Source organism: Leptonychotes weddellii, chromosome 3 (assembly GCF_054177405.1).
Source record: "Leptonychotes weddellii isolate Sample4059 chromosome 3, ASM5417740v2, whole genome shotgun sequence".
Taxonomy (NCBI): domain Eukaryota; kingdom Metazoa; phylum Chordata; class Mammalia; order Carnivora; family Phocidae; genus Leptonychotes; species Leptonychotes weddellii.
The window spans coordinates 32,751,311-32,772,277 of NC_138371.1; the positions used below are offsets into that span (position 1 = coordinate 32,751,311).

Here is a 20,967-nt window from a genome sequence, read left to right on the forward strand (position 1 = left end):
TCCAGGGAGACACACTATGTTAATCTCTGGCTTTGGTAGCCCCGCATACAATGCTGGTGACTCTTGCTTTTGCATATGCGATTTCTCCCGGCTAGCATGCAGTGCTGTCCTCTGTTTGATGAAGTCATCTTGCACATTCCAGCTGGAAAGTCACTGCTGGGGGAGTACCCTGACCTCCTGGTTGAAGCAGTTGCTTCTTCTGCCCTGGGTAGCCTCTCTCCCACACCCCTGTCGTAGTGCGTATCACAGCCTGTTGTCAGTGCCACCTGCCAGTTCTCCTCACTTGATGGGCTGCCCATGTCTTGTTCATCTTCACTTCCTCAGCATTCAGCACCATACATGTCTTGCAAGAAGTTGGTATTCTGATGGAGGAGTTCGCAGCTTAGCCCTATTTAACTTTTGGGTAAATAACTCTTGGCGGGCGGGGGCTGCCCTGTGTATTGCAGGGTATGTAGCAGCATCCCTGGCCTCTACCCACTAGATGCCAGTAGCATGCCACCATCTCCCCTCCCCCCAGTTGTGACAACCAGAATGTCTCCACACATTGCCAAATGTCCTAGGAGGGGAGTAAATCACTCTTGATTGAGAACCACCGCTGTAATGTGTTTAATGAATTAAGTATAAAAATGTTTTAGAAAGTGCTATAAACTGTAAAGTTTTATTATTTTTATGGTGTTCTTGGCAGCCCTAAAATGTTTTGAACTAGAAACAGTGAATACAGTAATTTGGTGGTCGATGCCCAGTGCATTTTCAATCAAATGGGGCTCAGTTCTGTTACTTAAATTTGGGGGAGATTTGATTTAGGCTTCTGGTATGCTGTGTGATTATGGAAAATCTTACTGGGATAGTCCTCAGTGAGCATGGACATGTCATATGGGCCCCAGCATTAATCCTACAGCTATTACCCTTAAGCATTCTAGATTATTCACTTCAGTTGCATAGCTGGATTGCATTTCAGTGTGGGGATAAGCCCACGTATTTTGTTTGTGGTTGTTATAGAACAGGTACATGCATTTTTTTTAAGGTTCAACCTACATAATGTGAAAAAGAATGCATTTTTGGTCTGAGAAGGTGAAACAGTACTTCAACACTGTATTCCACCAACATTACTGGAGTCCCAATTAGGAGTCAGGCACTTTGCCATGGGCTGGGGAAGCCAAGGGGAAGATGAGAGAGGAGGACAGCTTTCAACCCAGGAAGAAGAGTACTACTTACTTCAAAGGGGAAAGTAGCTTATTGGGCTATGTAAGATAAGACTCCGTTCAGGAGTGAAAAAACTGTTTTGAAATAATTCTTCCTTATTATCTCCAAACGAAACCGTACTAGGTATTTCCTCACTCAAGTGTGGCGATTGCATAAAGGGAGATGATTCAATGGCCTGTATATATTTTCTCCAACATCCCAGTATTCTACAGCTCAAAAGAGCAGCCTAATTTAAAGGCAGAAGAAAAGAAAAGTGGAAAAGTCCATAAAAGGGCAACAATTGCAGGCTGAGGCATATATATTTAAAGGGAGAGAAGTCATGATTTTGCTATTCTCTGTCTGGCCAGGTACTTGGAAAGTATAGGTTGTATTTGTGTGTCTATGTATTTAGTTTTGATTTCACCTTTCCGAATGTGTTTCAGTGCTGATGGCCTCTTCCCTTTCCTCTGATGTCCCCCTCACATTTCATGTGAGCTTGTTTTTGTTTGAGTCACCACTTCCAACCTCTCCGTCCAGCCATATAGTCTGTGCCAAGCACCCTAAGATACCGTACCTTAGGCATGGGTCTCCTATTAAATAGTCATTTCTAACTAAATGTTCCAATTTAGAAACATTATGAACATGTCTTTCTGTGGCTTACTTATTTTTACTCAAGGAAGAGTTAAAGACAAAATCCCAGGTCCTCTGGGTTTTGATCCCTTAAAATAAGTAGAGCTAACAGTACCTTCCTTGTCCACCTCATTGGGTATTATGATGATCAAATGGAAAGACTAAAGAGACAGTCTTGTTAACTTAAACTTGCAGTGAACGAACAACTAATTTGCAAAGGCATGCACCTTCCAGTGTTCCCCTGCAACCCCAGTAACAGAACATGTTTTCTGTGACTCTAGATAGGTTTTTTTAAAATTTATTTTTGTGGTAAAAATACATAACATGAAGTTTATCATTCTAACCATGTTTAAGTTTATAATTCGGTGGCATTAACTACATTCACAGTGTTGTGCAACCATCACCACTATCTATTTCCAAAAACTCTTCATCACCCCAAACAGAAAGTCTACAGCCATTACATAAAAACTCCCCATTCCCCTCTCCCCACCCCCAACCTCAGGTAACCTCTCTTCTATTCTCTGTATGAATTTACTTGTTCTAACTGCCTCAAAAGTAGAATCATAGAATATTTGTCTTTTTATCTGGCTTATTTCATTTAGCATATAGATATATATTTTTTAAGATTTTATTTATTTATTTGAGAGACAGAGAGTGAGCGAGTGAGAGAGAGAGCACAGGAGAGAGAGCATAGAAGCTGGAGGAGAGGCAGAGGGAAAGGGAGAAGCAGGCTCCCCCTGAGCGGAGAGCCGAAGTGGGGCTCGATCCCAGGACCCTGGAATCATAACCTGAGCTGAAGGCAGCTGCTTAACCGGCTGAGCTACCCAGGTGCCCCTATAGATATGTTTTTAAAGCAGCTCTGTCCCATGCCCTTAGTGGAGGTTTTATTGCCAAATACTTGAGGAACAAAATGACTGGCAGAAGTTACTGAACCGTGAAAACGTTACTGGATTTCCAGTATGATGGTGATGTGGTGTTTATACAGTCTTTTTAAGACATAGACTGTAGGATAATTATTTCTGTCATCCTGAGCAAGTCTTGCTCATTTGGGGATCCTTAAAAGACCTACTTGAATGTACAATATGCTAAAATAATCGGGCAGTGAACTCAAGTAGCCAGTTGGGTTGGTAGAAGAAACAAATTGACTCTGTGCTCATCTACAGACAAGAGGCTGATCAACTGTGTGGACCAGTGTTGTCTTAACTAGTTGCCAACTGTCTGTTGCATTTTGTCTTAAATTCACGTATGTAGTCGGGATGCCTCCTGTCTTATGTTAACCAGTTGCCAACTGTCCCTTCCAGTTATTTTCACGTGAGTTTGTTTTCGTTCGAGGCCCAACCTCATGACTCTTGTTGAAGGAGGTGTACAGATGACAGCTTGAAAGGAATCCCTAACTGGGTGATTGCCATGAACAGTGGAAATGATTGTGTGGAGGGGAGAGAGCGGACACTCACTGACTCCGCATCTTGTGTGTCAGGCCTTGTACACAGATGATCTCTCTGCATCCTTACAGCCTCTGAGACAGGTAGCAACATCCCACTTCCCCAGATGAGGGTGCCACCAGCAGCCCGTTAAGGGAGGAGCTCTCAGATGTAGTCCTGTCAGACTCCAAAGCCCAGGGCAAGTGTTTCCTCCAACTAGAATGGCAAAGTTTTCAATTCTTTTTTCCTTTTTTAAAAATATTTATTTATTTATTTATTTGACAGAGAGAGAGAGAGAGAGAAAGAGAGAGTACACAAGCAGGCAGAGTAGCAGGGGGAGGCAGAGGGAGAAGTGGGCTTCCTGCCGAACAGGGAGCCTGATGGCGGGCTCGATCCCAGGACCCTGGGATCATGACCCAAGCCGAAGGCAGTTGCTTAACCAACTGAGCCACCCAGGCACCCTGCGAAGTTTTCAGTTCTGATAGTATAGCTGAGAAATGGGGATAGAAAGGGAGAGCAGGAGGCTGCCAACTAACATTAACTGAATTTTTCATGACAAAGTATTTCTCCAGATCAGGTTTTTTCCTTTACTATACTTGATGGACGTATCATTATAATCTCATGTTTAATATGTCATTTAGCATACTGCAAAGCAGAATAAGAAGGCTGAAAATGAGCAAAAAATGCATATATCATTCTTTGCCTGCATCATGCTCTCTCCCCCGTAGGCATGGAAAGGGAAGCTACGAGATGCCAGCTTCTCTCTCCACTCAACGCTCTTCTTGCTAAGACAGGGCATTCCTGCTGACAGAACATGTAACCATTCACTTTGGTTTTAAAATGTTCTTTTTTATAGCAAGTGTATTATGTTATCTGCAGCTTAGCTACTCAGCATAACACTGCTGCTATTCAAACAAATAAATCTCACTAAGCCAAGGAGAATGTGGTAAAGGATATCCAATTATTTTATCTTTCTTTTCTTGGGGAGGAAGAAGGGGTGCTCAGGTCTCTGTCTTTTCAAGTGTATTGTACAAATCATCTTAACCTGTGTTTATTGTTTTGATTTTCCTATTAAAGTTTAAATTGTCTTTAGGTTCCTTAGTTTTCTCTGATTCTAAACTCCTTAATTAACTCCTATAAGGGGCCCAAGGTCACAACTTGATGTTTTGCTTTTGTCACACCTTGTGTCTTCTTTGTCTGAAGAATTGGTTGCAATATTCGCTGTTGAGTTTGTACCAGCTGATGGAGGTGGTGGTGAATATTTACTTTCTTTCATTAATTAGTTTCCCTTCTTAAGAGACCCATGAAATAATGTGGCCTGGTACTAGGGTCATTTTATGGTGCTTTCTACTGCTATTTGACTTTGGACGAGATGCTTCTTCATTCTGAGCTTCTTGGCCCTCAGTTTGAAAAATGGAGCCGTATCACAGGTGACATCTATTCTTTGAGCTAGTGAAAAACAAACAAGTGAGTTTAAAATTTGTCTCAGGATCCTAAAAAAAAATTTATTTTTAGATAAGGCTATCTATTTAACTATAGTAACTATTAAAACAATACATTTTAGGGCACCTGGGTGGCTCAGATGGTTAAGCGTCTGCCTTTGGCTCAGGTCATGATCCCAGGGTCCTGGGATGGAGTCTTGTATCCGGCTCCTTGCTCAGCGGGGAGTCTGCTTCTCCCTTTCCCTCTGCCTCTTCCCTGGCTTGTTCTCTCTGTCTCTCTCTCTCTCAAATGAATAAATAAAATCTTTTAAAAAAAATACAGTTTATTGTTTAAACAATATATATTTAAAACAGTATAATATTCTCTTGCAATTTGGCTTGGTGCAAATTTAAATCAGCTAGTAAATTTTGAAGTAACTGATTCTGGTATATTTTAAATCCTCAAATACATTATAATTCTTTTAATATTATTATCATTATTATTTTAAATAACTTTCAAATATAACTGGCAAACTAGGCGTCAGAGTGACTGCAAATGAGGAAATCTGGAGTTTATTTCTCATTTAAAATCTTCATATTTAAGATTTAATGATTAATTACAAATGAGTCTGAAATTTTCCAAAAGTTTCTGTAGTTGGGAAGATATTTTAAACCTTTCTATTTATTTTAACACATAATACTTTTCATAGCATAGCTTTGTCTACAGTTACTATTGTTGTGGTGTTTATGGCTGTGACTAAGTACCTGAAGGGTCTGTCTGATTGCCCAGTGCATGCATGCCTTCCCCTTTCCTTGTCACAGCCCACCACCATGCCATTAAGCTTGCTTCATACGTAATCCCTTAAGTGTTAAAAATAACAGCATGCATCTCTTTTGGGTTATTGGTATCAGCTTTGTTTTATACAACATGGATGTTCAGGAGTTGGTTGCATTCTGGATTGAAAAAGTCCGCTCAAATCTTTGTTCATTTGTAAAAAAGATGTGGAGATCTTAAAAGTCCAATAGCGTGGTTGCTCTAGAATTACTGGAAAACATAAAAGAGCAATATAAAGTACAAAACTATATACATACTTTAAAAAAGCAGTAAATGGAAATTAGGTTTTTTTTGGCAGAGTGGTTGGTGGGAGAGATTTTAATCATTACTCATCCTATTTTTGCAGCAACTGTATCTCATCAGGTCTAAGATGCTGTTGATTGTAAGATGCATCCCAGTTTCAGTGACATTAAAGTATTTTAAACATGTGGCTGTAGAATGGATGAAATGTGGTAAATGCAGATTCTCTGTGCCCCAGGACCTCTGGGAAACTTTATACCATGTAGAGCAAAAGTCAGTATGTGCTGGGTCTGTATTAGCTCCTTTTTTTTTTTTTTTTAAAGATTTTATTTATTTATTTGAGACAGAGAGAATGAGAGACAGAGAGCATGAGAGGGAGGAGGGTCAGAGGGAGAAGCAGACTCCCTGCTGAGCAGGGAGCCCGATGCGGGACTCGATCCCGGGACTCCAGGATCATGACCTGAGCCGAAGGCAGTCGCTCAACCAACTGAGCCACCCAGGCGCCCTGTATTAGCTCCTTTTAATTTTGTTTATAGTGAAGTAAGTTTTGATTTTTTAAAAACAAATTGACACTAACATTTAGATGACCTTGTGTATCTGTCCAGAGTGTTCTAGTGAGGCCTGGTGGTTCAAACTCGGGCTATGAGAATATAACAGTCTAATTTAGGGTTAGAGAATACTCATGTTTGAAACTGGAATAATAAGACATAACGTGATCTTTCATCTGAAATATGCCCCTGATGTACCTCTTCTGTTTTTCAAGCTCTCTGAAGATGAATTATGAAAATTCCTATCAGTAGAACTAGTTTGAGTGTCAACTATATGTAAAGACCTGCAGGTAATTAATATGAATAAAATGTGCCACAAACTCAAAGAGACCTTTGAGTGACTAAAGATTCTCATTATCTAGGAAATTTTCTTTATCTGCTACCTAATTCCTTTGCTCAACTCATAGTTTAAATCTATCCCCCCCCACCCCCATCATGGTCAGTAGTGATAGAAACTCATTTATAATAATCTGTGGAAGAGAACAAATCTGATTGAGTCTCTGCATAGCCAACTTCTTTTTTAAATGAGTTGTGTGAACCTGATTCTAGTATAGGATCTGGTGATGGAGACCATGGAAGCCAAGATACTAACTACCTTGCCCCATAGATTGACACTGGCTTTGTGCAGGGTCAGTGAAGACACATCTGGAGCAAGGACAAAATAAGTAAAGCTAGAGAATGAGGGAAAGGTGGATTATCTGGGGCCACAATGATATGGGTTGGTGGCCTGGTCTTATGGATGAGGAAGAGTTGCCAGACCGCTCCAGGTAGTAATTGAGACACTTTGCATTTTAGTCTGCCTCCCAGACCAACTTTGCAATAGGAGGCTTACCTTGGTTTCCTGTCATGGCTATCTATCCTGTGCCTCTCCAGAGGGTAACATGCATACAGACAACATACAGAGATGACAAGTACATTTGCAATTATTCGTATACACCAGCATAGCTGGTGCATCTATTATTAGGCCACTTTCATGTTAAAATTTTCATTATTATGACATTTCAATTTGGCATTTTAAAATTTCATCTCTGTCCCTTTTCATCTGTTATATTTGAGTGACTCAGATGTCCCACATCAGAAGTGAGTTAGACATGGGGTGGGGGTGGGGGGGGGATGAAACAGACACAGTCACTGTCCTCAAGGGTTTCACAGATTAAGACAAAGAGAAAAACTCAGCCCAGAGAGGGAACTAGCCCCGCTAGCCAAGAGACTTCTTTACTTCTTTGTTAGTAACACACAAAGCAGAACCCTGCCTCAGGAAGATTAGGATTCCACTGATCCTCTAAGGCAGTAGGTAAGGTTCTGGAAGTTCTGTGATACACTCAGGTGATACTGGCTCTTTGTGTTCCCAGGGCTGTGTTCAGATCCTCAGATTAAAAAGGTTCTTCTTACTATTTCCCCTTAGAGAACAGAATTGTCATTTAGAGATCAGCAACTGGGGTAGGTTAGCCATCTGCTCTGTAGAAAGGGCCAAAGAGGTTTCTGTGAATTGAATTAGGATTCCCCTCCCCCACCAGCACTGCATAGTGATTTTTGAAAAAGAGGGACTCTGGGCTCAGTGAGGGAACTGTTTTAAATGGGAGTCTATGCAGTACTGTTTGCTGGTGTTTGAACCTCTTGGTAAATAACTTGCTGTTGCCTTGATTTATTATCTTTTTTATCTTGACTACTTTGGAAAATACCATTAGAAGTTTTGAGATTTTGCACAGCTGTTCCATCCATATCTGGAGATACCTTTTTGAAGAAAGGTGAGATTTCAAGGCAAGATATAAAACCGTACGGAGGTTATTTGGATCTCTCGAGTTTATGTCCATTTGTTCTTAGACAGAATTTGCTGAAATAAAGATCTCTGTATAAATCTGTGACTGTATTATCATAGTCAATTCAGGTATATAAGTTAACATCTGTTACAAATGTTGGTCCAAACATGCCATATTGACTGAAAACATACCTGTAGGAAATTTCATTCAAGGTGTGCAATTATAATTTAATTTTTTAGTGGTAAGTCAGGTTATGCTCTTCTCTTTCCTTTTCATCCCATTTACAAACAAATCAACCAAAGCGTAGAGCTAAAGAGGAAGAAGGGATGAAGAGCAAGAACGAATCATGTACTTAAGCACTCAGAAAGTTTTAGCTTGGATTCATTTTTGGTTGAAACACAGTACAAGTGTTATGTTTAGTTTCCCCTGCTCTAAAATAGCACTGTTAATTTTTTCATTTGGTGAATTTTCACACAAGTGCTAATCACACGTTTCTATAAATTATATTAATTTAACTTATTTCCCTAAATGTTGTTCTGCAGTGTGTAGCACGGATGTTCTCAGATTCTTGGCTGTGTAAGCTTGTTGCAGTTGGAAGCAGAACAGAAACATCTGAAAGGCATTATTTGGATTACCGATGCTGGAGCATCTGATCTCACCTTTTACTCTGGTTCCTAAATCACAACTGTTCTTTCCCTTTGTATCTAATCTGTATGTCCTGCCTCCTCCATCTTTGACATTGCCCCAAGGTTGGTTTTTTTGGAGAAAACACTGTCATCATACAAGTAGAAGTTAAAGAAAGAGTAAATTTAGGTAATCATATTTGATGTTTGATAGTTTAGTTTGTAGGAGGATGACTACTTCAGATTTAAAAGACAACGGAGATCGGTGTGGGTGATACTTCTTATCCCTAAAAAGGAGTACTCGTTTATGAAAAATGTAACTATTATTTTTTTTTTTTCTTTTCAGAGTATGATTTCATCCATTGTAAATAGCACATATTATGCCAACGTGTCAGCAACCAAGTGCCAGGAGTTTGGGAGATGGTATAAGAAGTACAAGAAGATTAAAGGTAAACTGACGTTTTTGTTTTTAAAGCCTATTTTTAGTGTCTTAGGGCAATTAATTTTTGGTTCTTTGGAGTTTATGCTAATTTTAGGTATACATTTTTATAGAATTATATACAATTTTTACAAAGGTAAGATTCTTAATATTTCCATCAGGAGATCCTAATTAGCTCCCTTAAAACTAAGATGGTATTAGAACTAAAGTAAAATTCGTAGCATAATACATGAAGTTTATTGTCTTCACAAGAGATGCATGTGAAGGCCAAGATGTTTAGAAATACTTGAAGTGGTTTATTTCAGATAGGCATGTCTATTTAAAAAGCTCAATCAATGAATCACTGGAAATTTAAAAGCAGTCATTGTAGGTTAAATCAGCACTTACAGTTCAAGTACCAATTAACAAATTAGAATGACTGCTTGCTGTGGTATCAGGAAATCTTTGGTTAAAAATGGAGTTTTGATGTGTTTATTTGGTGACAGTTCCAGAGCAGTGGTTAAATCAAAGGGTCTCTGCTGCAGTAAAGCAGACTTGTGTTCAAATCTCTGTTCTCCCTTTGCTAGTGTGTGTTTGAGCAAATTTTTTAACTTCACCAAGATTCAGTCTCCTCATCTGAAAATTTAAACAATAAAAGTATCTAAATCACTCACTAGCTGTGAGGACTAAATAGGTTAATACTGGCATAAAGAAACCTCTTAATAAATAATAGCTGTAATGCCATAATGCTATAATAATAATTAATTGTAGTAGTGGTAATAGTAGTAATATAGTAAATGTGGAATTGTATCTGGTCCTGAAAATACAGTCTCTTATATGATAAATGGCATGCTATTTAGACCATCCAGGCCTTTAAATATGTCAGTGATATTTTTCCTTTACAAATAATGTCAGTGTTGGAAACATTCTGGTGTCCTCACCCAATTCAAATGCTATTCAGATTCAGATCCTACCAGCCCCTGAGGGGATTTGGGGAATTTTTGGGTAACATAATAGGTTGATGTTCGAAGGTCCTTCCACTCTATATTTTTGCATGATTATGACATCATCCATCATACCTTATTATAGGTATTCATAGCCTTGCTAACAGTTCACTGCCCCCATCTGAGGTTCAAATGACAATTTATGGTGGGTAGGTAAAAGTAAAAGATGAATTTATTTGTTTTACTACCTGCTGGTTTCCTCCAGAGAGATAGTATCGAAGTAATGCCTGTTGGTTGTTTGGTATTTGGGAATTGTTTACCTGGTTACCTTTTGAGGAAACGAACAAATGTTTACATGCATTGGCAGCACAGTTCTGATTACAAAAGATTGAGAGCATTTTATTCTAAATATCCAATTTATAAGGAAAGTCAAGATGTTGAACTACCCAGGAGAATTAAAGTGCAGTGAAAATTGAATTAAGATCCATTTCTCTTCAATGTATTCTAAAATTCTTAGAAGCATTTAGATTCCAGTTTGGGCACTTGCTTTACAATATTATTAATATTAACTCTTATATAGGATAAGATGAATAACTCCTTCTCATTATAAGACATGATTGTGTAGTTCAGAAGGGTTTCTTTTCTCTAAGTGTTGTCTCCAAGTTTTTCTTTTAAAATAAAATTGTTGAAGTGTTTGAACATATCCTCTTTGGCTAAAAATCAAAAGAATCATGCAGCTTCAGGGTCATTTGTTAGATCCCATTTACTTGCTGTTAGAAGAGAAAAGGAAGAGAGAGTCCTCTTTTAATAGGCTGGAGTATAATTCCAGATTCAGAAACTCTCCACTCTAGTGTTTTCAGAATTGCCACTACAGAATCTGTGTGTGTGTGTGTTTGTGTGTGTGTGTGTGTGTCTGCTCACACACGCATGCACACACACACACAGGAACACTTGTATCTTCTACTTTTTTCTTTCTTAGAGATTCAATTCTTTAAGCTATTTTTTTTTCAAGATAGTAAATGCACAGTTAAATCTTAAGTGTCATAAAAGCAGACTGAGACCTTGATTTCGATCAGGAGGTCAAGGATCCACGCCTGAAGAGGCTGCCAGACACTGTGTACACATGCTATTCAAGGAGATGGAGCTAGTCATTGCTGTTGAAAAGTGTGTGTGTGCATGTGTGTGTGTCAGTAGGAGGAGAAAAGGGAAGGTTAAGGTATGTGTGAAGTAAACACAAGCTGCCGTAAAACAGTTCAAGTGGTGTTGATTCATCAACCAAAGGAGTGGGAGGAAAAACAAAGAATTCATGGCAGGTATAATGGTGTACAGAAAATAAACACCCAGAGAAGTATATTTTATTAACTTTCGGCCCTCAGAGAAAAGGAAGTGTCGGACCTATCCAGGCACATTTCATCTGAAAGAGGCTTTGTGCTATGAATAGATAGCACTGTGGGAGTTCCTATCTAGTAGAATCCACTTCTCATGGGAAAGAAATTATTTTGTTTGTAAAATTTCTGTTTGTGTCCATCCATTTCCAAAATAAGAAAGAGAAGTAATGAGTTTCAAATCTGGAAATGAGTAGTAGCAGAAGCAGAATTCTACCTTAGGGCTCTTCCTGAGAACCTGGAAGCCAGAGTTCTGTGTCCTTCCTTGCCCCCCTACCCATCCCATTTCAATCCCCAAATTACCAGTTTACATGTATCCTGCTGATACAATGTATAGAAGAAAATCTCATGCAAACTTACTAATGTCCCAAACTAAATGCAGCTACATTGTTAAATATGTTTCCTATTATCTGCTAATGTCTGTTTTAATAAAACAGTGGGAACTAAATGGTTGCTTCTTAATCAAAACCATGATTTCCTAACATAAGCTATGTGATTCTGTTACAAATTGCCACATATAGATCTCCTAGGTCAAAACTTTTTTCTCTTCTCATAGAAATAAATAAACAGTAAAATAATTATATACTCTGAAAGATCAAAGTAAATATGACTAAAACCTGGCAAAAATAAAGTCTACTGGGAGGATTAAAAAAAAGGATCAGATTGCAAATTCTATAGTTAATGCTTAAATAAATATGAGAAAAATGAACAATCAATAATTTGATATCATTAAAAACAGATGTAAAAAGTATATACAAATGGAATTGTCTGAATTTTGAAGTAAACATTTTAATGTGCATTTTTTGAATTTGTTGTTATTATAGCTAAACTATTTACACTTATTCTTTAAAATGTCCTAAGTTAGTTTGGCTTAGCATGTTAACTTTATTTTCCCTGGTGATCACAGCAAAGTACATTCTGTTTACCTTTTTTCTTTAATTTCAAAGACAATCATGGTTGACACAGACATATTTGAGTTAACATTAGTGTTAATTCAGGATGGATGGGGAGAGAGAGTTGGCATACTTTGCTTTTAACATCCAGAACTATGAACCTGCTTCGCAGGAATTTTTGATATTGAATAAAATGAAGTGGGCAGATAGGGTAGTAGTTGGTTTAGACAGCATTTTTTATTACTGTTCATCTCGTACTGTAATTGCTTCTGGCCTAGATTTTACAGCGTAGAGCTCGTAAGCTCCCAAGTATAAGGAAAAAAAAAAAAGTACCTATTGTGTAAAAGCAGGGGGAAAAAAGACCAATATTAACAGTTGTTTAATATGTAGGAGTTTTAATGTTGGACACAAGGATAATCCACAGGGACCTGGAAATGTTCATGCTGCTACAAAATTATTTTTAAGAATTCTTGGGATTATGTGGAATTTACCCCATCAATTTTTCTTTCATAAGTTCTGCACATTTTAATGAAACACTTATTTTTTTAACTTCTTTTCTATTAACTGTGTAGATGTAAACTTGCCTCATCATTTTTATGAAACTAAGTGGCAATTATATATGCAGTACCATCAGAAATTACACTTTATGGCAATCTACTTCTGCAGGGCATCTTCTAAGAATAAAAAAGTGCCTTAACAAAGAAGGACTCATATATTTTAAATGCTTCCTAATTAAAAATTAATAAGTTAAAATAATGTTATATCTAAAGTGTTTTTCATCTGACACCAAAAGCAAAATGAAGTGTCATCTTTGGTCAGGTCAGTCTCAGCTATGTAATATGTCACAAGAATTAAGGGGTCATTGCAAGTTCACACAAATACTAGTGGATATTGTAAAATTATTTGTGTCATAAAATAATACCACTAGAATGAATGGACCTAACCAAACCCCATATTTTGGCCAGAAAGCAAAATTATCCTCATCACTTTTCTTTTCTCAATCATTGCTCAAGAACCCCCCGACTGTTAGTTGTCTTAATTTTATTTATTTGAACTTATTTTGCAAAATATTAAAAAGCTGGAAGAAATGAGGATTTTAAAAAACCAGTGTTACTTTTCCAAGCCTGGTTTATTCTAGTAATCAGTATTTTATCTGACCCTGTCTGATCTAGTCTTGCAAGATCAAACGTCCAGGCCAGCAAGCAGACAGTAAACAAAGCCCATGAAGGGTTTCAGTAAACACAAAGATTAGATGTTGAATGAAAATTAAACTCCTTGAACTAGTCCTCTGTACTAAAGTGGTTAAGTGGGTTGTGATTAAAAGAAATAAGTAATTATGATCATTATAGCTGAAATGATATAATGTTACCACATTTAAAGCACCTCTTGTACCCAAAAATGATTGTGTCATTTACAGAGCGGTGCCTCAGAGTTGAATAGAGAAATCAGTGTCCCCTGACCTGGTTCCATGAGGCAGCCCCTGCTTAGCCATGGTGGTATCGGTGGTCAGGACAATGCCTTTAATCAACTGCCGGTACTTCTCCCTCTGCTGTTGTTTAGCTCTGATGAGGTAAAAGCAACTTACTTTTGTCTACCTAATTTTTCTGAGTCATGAGAGAAATTTTCTTCCAGCTTTGGATCTAAATGAAGGTGTTCGGCAAGGAAGTTTGTCCCTCTGCCTGTATTGTATCTTGCTTAAAGTAATGCCAACATCAAATCCTTGGCTTTTATATAAACCCTTGAACTTCTATAAATTTCATATAAGTGTTTATGGAAATAGAAACATCACTTCCACAACCAGCCGCTTTCCATCTTACTGGTTTTCCAACATTTGGAAGAGCCTTGTGCTTTTTTACTGTTACAGTTGCTGATGTGCATTCATCAGTCACTTTAGCCTATTTGGTCCTCTGACTGGAAGCTTGTTGGTAGTGTCAGCAAGTAGAAGAATGGTCTGTGGGAAATGTCACGGACCCTAAGCTCAGGTATGGGCCAGTTCCTTGCTTGGATCTTAAGAAGCTCATTCTGGCTTCTTTGGCCTGAACTTTGTTTATTTGTAAATGGGCATAAATGTTAAAATGTAAAACAATCATTTGTCAGCAATATGGATTGTAGATTAAAAGAAACAAACTTGCTATCTGCTTATATTTATACTATTTATGATGCCATTTTAAACAGATGTTTAAAAAGGATAGAAAGGGAAAAATGTTTTTTTTCCTCACTTATCTATCCATCCATTCATCTATCTTACATACTTACTATTTGAAAGAAGTTTAAGACACAGTTCTCGGTTTCAAAAAGCCAGCATCTGTAAAGTTAGTTTGAGTGTCAACTTTATGTACCTGGAAGGATTCTAAGTGGGAAATATTACATAGTCCCTCCTTGCAAGATAATTACAGTCACAGTTACAGAACTCATTTTAATTAAATAAATGTTTAGTCAGTGCTTCTACTACAGGCCATTTTCAGTGCTAAAAGCAGGGAGAAACATCCAGAAACACGTAAGATGTGGTTCCTGCCTCTAGTTGGGTTGCTGTCAGCCTAGCAGGGGAGGCAGCCCTCCATCTGGAGAAAATATAGCTTGTGTTATGGTAGCACAGAGAATGCTCCATAAGTTTTACCTGATAAGTGTTAGGTTGGAGTGGAGGGTAATTTGAAAAGCAGCCCATGAGTTATGCCTTAAGGACAGTAGAGTTTTGCAAGGAGAGAAAGAGAAGGAAGAACACTTCAGGCAATTGCCAAGTTCATTGGTATAGATGCAGAGGTGCAAAAGAGCATGAATGTTTAGAAACTATGGGTGGTTGTCCACTATGTCTAGAATGACAGTACATTTATCACAACACTATCATGTGATGCCCAGAATGCCTAACATTTTAATTGGTGAAAAGGAAAAGATAGAGCATGATTACCTGTGGGGTTGATGATAGCATCAAACATTGGTAAATGAGCTAAGATTTTTGGGGGGATCTGCTGTGGGTAACATTTGTGTTAAAATGATGAAAGGTAAGATTGGTTCCTTACCCTGGGGAACTCTGGGAGTTTGGTTGAGGCATATGGAGAATCAGTAAAAATTTTTCAGCAAGGGAGTGATATGATGAAAGTGGTGGTTTAAAAAAATTTCTTTAGAAGTCCGCTAAAACTATGTGTGGGGGTGAGTGTGTATGGTAGGAGAGGAGGCAGGTGGGGGGTTAAGGGCTGTATGTGCACCTGGGAGGAAGTAGGCAAAATAGAATCTATTGCCGCCATATATACAAGTAAAGATAGGAAAGCGAGACCTTGGCTTTTGGTGGCAGCAGTGAGAAAGAGAGAAGTGACCAATGCCATATGTGTGTGGGAGAGAGAAAAAGAAATCAAAGTAGAATTCAAGGTTTTGAGCTTAAGTGACTATGGTTTTGACAGAAATAGGACAATATAAATTGATCCGTTGCTTATACTTCATTGAGAGTTGGTGAACTAAGTAGAGATATCCATTGGGCTGTTCAAAATGTGGAACCAGCTGACCAATGGGACAGGACTAGAGAATAAATTTTGGAGCCAATGTTTTTGGCATGATAGTTAAAATCCACCAAAAGAGCATTCTCTAAAAAAGAGAATGAGAACAGGAGGGGATTAGAAGCTTTGAGGGGAAAGGAGCCATGGGTTAAGAAGATATGATTAGGAAGAAAGTGAGGTTTCATGGAAGCCAAAGCAAGATGGGTTACTAGTGGAGAAATGCTATCAAGGGTGCCAGGAGGAGGAGAAGGAGAAGAGGTATTTGGAGGTTCTTAGCTTTGGCAAAAAGGGGACCATAATGACATTGGAGGGAGCTGTTTCTTCATAGTGTGACAACAAAGGGAACATATATGCATCTGAGAAGGGAAGGTGGCATGGAAATGAGGATAGCCGATACTGGCTTAGTCAGGAAAGGATATAAAAGCAGCTACCTAGAGCATTAGAATTAAGTTTAACACACACTCCCCACCCTGTCCCCAGTACTCAGGAGAAAGAGGATGGAGCCAGTGGAGGCAAAGGCTCTGGAGAGGAGGAAGGGTGATAAGCAGGAGTTGACAAACAAGGAAAGGATGGGATCTGAGGCCCAGATGATGCTTTGCCTTTGAAGGAAAGAGAAATAGCCATGTCTTCTTTAGAACCCAAAGGAAAGGAAAGAAGATGGACAAGGAGACAGGTTTTGGAGATGGAGGGAGATGTAAAGAATGAGGCATCTCATACCCTGGGGCGCTGTTGTGATTATCTAGCAGTACAAGAGAGAATGGCTAGGATGGGGATTGGTGAGGAGAATACCTGAAACAGATTCTGGGCCAACCATTTTTGGGCAACAGTGGGAGAATAGGGAGCTGAAGGAGGTGACATAGTCAGGGGTTTATAGTGGTTCAGGTCTCTTCAAGTCTTAGCTTTTTCTTACAGTGTGCTTTAGAGTTCTCAGAGTTTCAGATTTCCATTTGTCCTGCCCAGAAGCAAAATTAGAAACTCAAGAACAAAGATAGATCTTGTGGTGCCTGATGAAGACTCTACAGAGTTGTGAAATGAGTTTTTGTATGTAGACCACGAAGTGTCCAGCTTATTAAAAATCTGGTATGATTGTGGTGACATCATCTTATTTTGGGAAAATCGGTGGGTTAGAGTCAAGAGAATTCTCTTGCTTTCTTGATCAATTAAATAAAAATTATTTATTTTTCCTTGGATGATTTACAAACTTGAAGGACGAAAAGCACTTAAATTCACAAGGTGCTCAAAGCTAAGTACAAGTGCTATGTATGCTAGACATTGTTTAACTATTTACCTGACTGATGATAGGCCTTCATTTCACCGTTCGCAGGAATTTGAGATGATCTGATTTAGGAATCTTGAACTCCCAAGGGAATAGATGAATCTAGACTCATATGGAATATAAGTCAGCTATGAGTTCTAACGTTGGGCCTTTCAAGCTGTCACCTTCCTAAGTTCCATGTTCTTTTTTTTTTTTTAAAAAGATTTTATTTATTTATTTGACAGAGACAAAGCGAGAGAGGGCACACAAGCAGAGGGAGTGGGAGAGGGAGAAGCAGGCTTCCTGCCGAGCAGGGGGCCCAATGTGGGGCTCGATCCCAGGACCCTGGGATCATGACCTGAGCCAAAGGCAGACGCTTAACAACTGAGCCCCAGGCGCCCCTAAGTTCCATGTTCTAAAATAATTTTGATTCACTTGTTTTTTTAAGATTATTTATTTGAGAGAGTGTGTGCATTCAAGGGGGCAGGGGAGGGAGGAGCAGAAGGAGAGGGAGAATCTAAAGCAGACTCCCCGCTGAGTGCAGAGCCTGACACTGGGCTCCATCCCACAACCGTGAGATCATGACCTGAACTGAAACCAAGAGCCGGATGCTTAACCAGCTGAGCCACCTTGGCACCCCTTGACTTACTTTTAAATAATCCCCCTACTAGACTGAAAGTTTTTTGAAAGAACATCTTAGGGACACATCCATTTCGTGCCCTCCTCAGACTCCTGTGAACATAGGACTTTGAACATTGTAGGGACTTATTTTAGTAAATAGTAATAGAATTGGATTTAATATATGAACTTATTTGAACATATGCATTTAAAACAGTTTTATTTTTGCACATATGATATTGTGACTAATCTTATTTGCTATCCAATATCTCAATTGAGAGAAGAAAGACAGTCTCTGCCTGTTTAATTCATATTACAAATGTCCTTAGCAAATTAGTAATGGGTTACAATTATTCTTTTTTTCTATTAATTAATTTTCTAATAATTATTATTGAGCTAAAGATTTAGCAATAGTCAATTCCACTGAAAGAGACAGTAACACCTTTGTTAAGTAAAAATTAGGGACCATGTAGCCTACGAAAGCATCCGTTTGAGGTTTTTCCAGCTAGTTTATTGAATATTTTCCTTGAAATAATGGCCTGAAACATTTAAGTCCTGTAAAACCAGAGAGAAAGGCCAATGGAAAAGAATGAATTATGGGTTTTTTCTTTGATTAACTTTTCTTTAATAGGTTGAATTAAAGAATTAATACACATAGAATGCCAACTGGCAAAGGTAGAATGCTCCTAAACAATAATGTTAAGTTTCTGAAATGCTATTTTTTTCTATTGTGCTGAACTCACCTCTGAAATTATAGCTTCAGATTAAAATAGGGGATAAAAATAAAGATATTATTAGATATAACTTGCTTTAACCTGTACAGAAAGTTACAGGAATGCTTGAAATGGTCCATGTTATCAAACCACGATAAAGCGTTGCTGGAAATCAAAAGGGACAGTAGTGTTCAGATGGGGAGGGTTGGGATTACAGGAAGGGTAAAGGTGGGTAACGCTCACTTTTTCCATGGAACATAATAGGTCCTATGAGCTTTTTTTGCCAAAGCACAGAGGTGTCCAGCTTCAAGTGCTTTATGGTAGATATATATGTTTTTGTGGATCTTATATGATGGAAAAAGGAAGTTGATAATAAGGGGAAAATACATCTAAGAAAACCAGTCATATGGTATTATCACAGTGCCGGCTGGTACACTTCGCTTATGGGGCTGGAAGCATTTTCCTTCCAAGCCTTGTTTTATTAGGAGTTAACAAGTTGGCTCTGAATATCTTGCTCTAGGCAGAGACTTTGCAAAAGCAAGTTCTCAACCCAGAGACAGATTCTCTTCCACAAATTTAGAGAAAAACAAATCTTTAACTTTCGTAGTCCTAAAAGACTTAGCTTTTTTTTTTTTTTTTTCCCGTTTGCCCTTCAGCCCTTTCAGACTCCTAATATTTTTCTTTAATTATATTTAGTGAGCTTTTCTGGTAATAGTTTTTTTTTTTCTTTTTTAATGGTGTGGGATTTATATTTGATATATATGGAATATTAGTTTTAGCTCTCAAATCATGTCTGTCTGTGTTAACAGAAAATGGATTTTGTACCTCTGTACACATTGACGTTGTACCTCAGTTATTGTCTAGGACAGAGTAAATCAGAAATCTTTTCAGTGATTGGGCATATTCGGTATCAACATATGGAATGCTGTTACGGTTTGTCAGGGAAGTTAGGGTTATGATTCTTTGAAAAAGAATTTAACTCAGTGAAAGAGTTTGGGTGGACAGTATGGTTGTTTAGTGATAATATGTAACCCAGTTCAGAGAGAAGAGTCAAGATAAATATCAGGTTGAAGCATATGAAATTGCCATTTTTGTAGATTAAAATTATGTATTGCCAGTTTCATATAGTTCAATCATATAGGAATTTATGGTTATTACCTTCTTATGTGAGTGTACATACCCCTTTTTATTTCTTGTTGTTTACATGTTTCAAAGAAACACTTCATATTTACAGAATTTATAAAGAGTTACCTCTCAAAGCTTTCAGTTGTGTGATTCCTGTCTTTAATCAGTCAGGTGGGAGTCCATGTTGATGACACTCATTTTGGAGCAAAGCTTTTTTGGCTGCAAGAAAAATAAAAGAAACGAGTGTGAATTTATATTATACATGACTAGAATAAATTGCTAATAATCAACAGAATTGGGATGAAAGGAACTATGTTTATCATCAAATAGAAATGTATTTTAAATTATAGGCAGGTGTTACAGGCCCATCTATGTGTAGAAAAGAGTTAAATTGTCTGAAGCAAATCAGAGTGGAGTATTTGTAACTAATACTACTCAGTACTGTATCTCCAGGGGCTAGCATCATTTCTGGCACATAATAGTTGATTAATAAATTCTTACCATAGGAATTAAAACGATAAACAAATGTGAATAATCCTGTTTTAGTGATTAGCTAATTCCATGGTTGAGGAATCAGTGATTTCTTCACTTTGTAGAACTGACCAGCTTTTTCAATCGATCACATCAGAAAGGTTTACAAGGCATATGGTGGAGGCATCCGGTTGTGCCCTCACCATTCAGACAACCCATCCTTCCTTCTCATGTCACTGATGGGTATACATGCCTCATGCATGTGTGCATGCACATAAAATAGAAAGCAGGAATTTTCTGTAGGAAAGTGGATTAGTCCTGACTCAAATCCTAATATTAATAACAACCACATACCCCTAGTTGGGTTTTTTAGCATAATCAGTGGAACAAAGGCTTTAAGGTCCTAAAGATGTGGGTTTGAATGTGATTCTTCCTTTAATAGGTATGTGACATTATTTTCTCTGGGCTTCAGCTTCTTCAGTAAAGTGGTCATAATAATATCTCTGTCATACTACTGTGAGAGTTCAAGACAATGATATGTGCAGGGTTTAGCTCAGTGCCTCAACTACTGTATAGACAGTTGGGCTTCATGTTACCGGAAATGCCAGTGTGTTTTAGAAGAGGTATATGAGCAAGACAGTTATGAGAATTTCTGCACTTATAATACGCATTTTTCTCTAAAGAAATTCATTAAGAAATATTTGTGACATATGTAGGCCCTGAGAAATTAACTTTGAGTAATGCAGAGAAAGAGAAAAAAAACTAGTTTTTACTGGTCATGTGGTTTCGTTATTATGCTTATGAGGCTTCTGTGCCAGCAGCCCTAATCATTTTGAATATTCCTAAATATTTATCTGCATTTGGACAGCTATTTGACCTTGAACACATTATCTGACCTCTCTGGTATTAGATGGGATCATCGTCTTTAAAGTTGGGCTCCAAGTTTTTGGGCCTAAGGGTTGGGGAGCAAGGAACTTGGGATGGAGGTTTGAAAATC

The 20,967-nt window shown here is 38.2% G+C and overlaps 1 protein-coding gene across 2 annotated transcripts in view; it reads left to right on the plus strand.

Annotated features, from left to right (window-relative positions):
- The window catches only part of SATB2 (SATB homeobox 2), a 193,675-nt gene that overhangs the window by 87,074 nt on the left and 85,634 nt on the right, over positions 1-20,967 (plus strand). For both annotated transcript variants that reach the window (XM_081813908.1, XM_081813907.1), the window contains one exon: positions 9,007-9,109. In XM_081813908.1, coding sequence (XP_081670034.1) covers positions 9,007-9,109 — 103 coding nt within the window. The remainder of the gene's footprint in view (positions 1-9,006; positions 9,110-20,967) is intronic.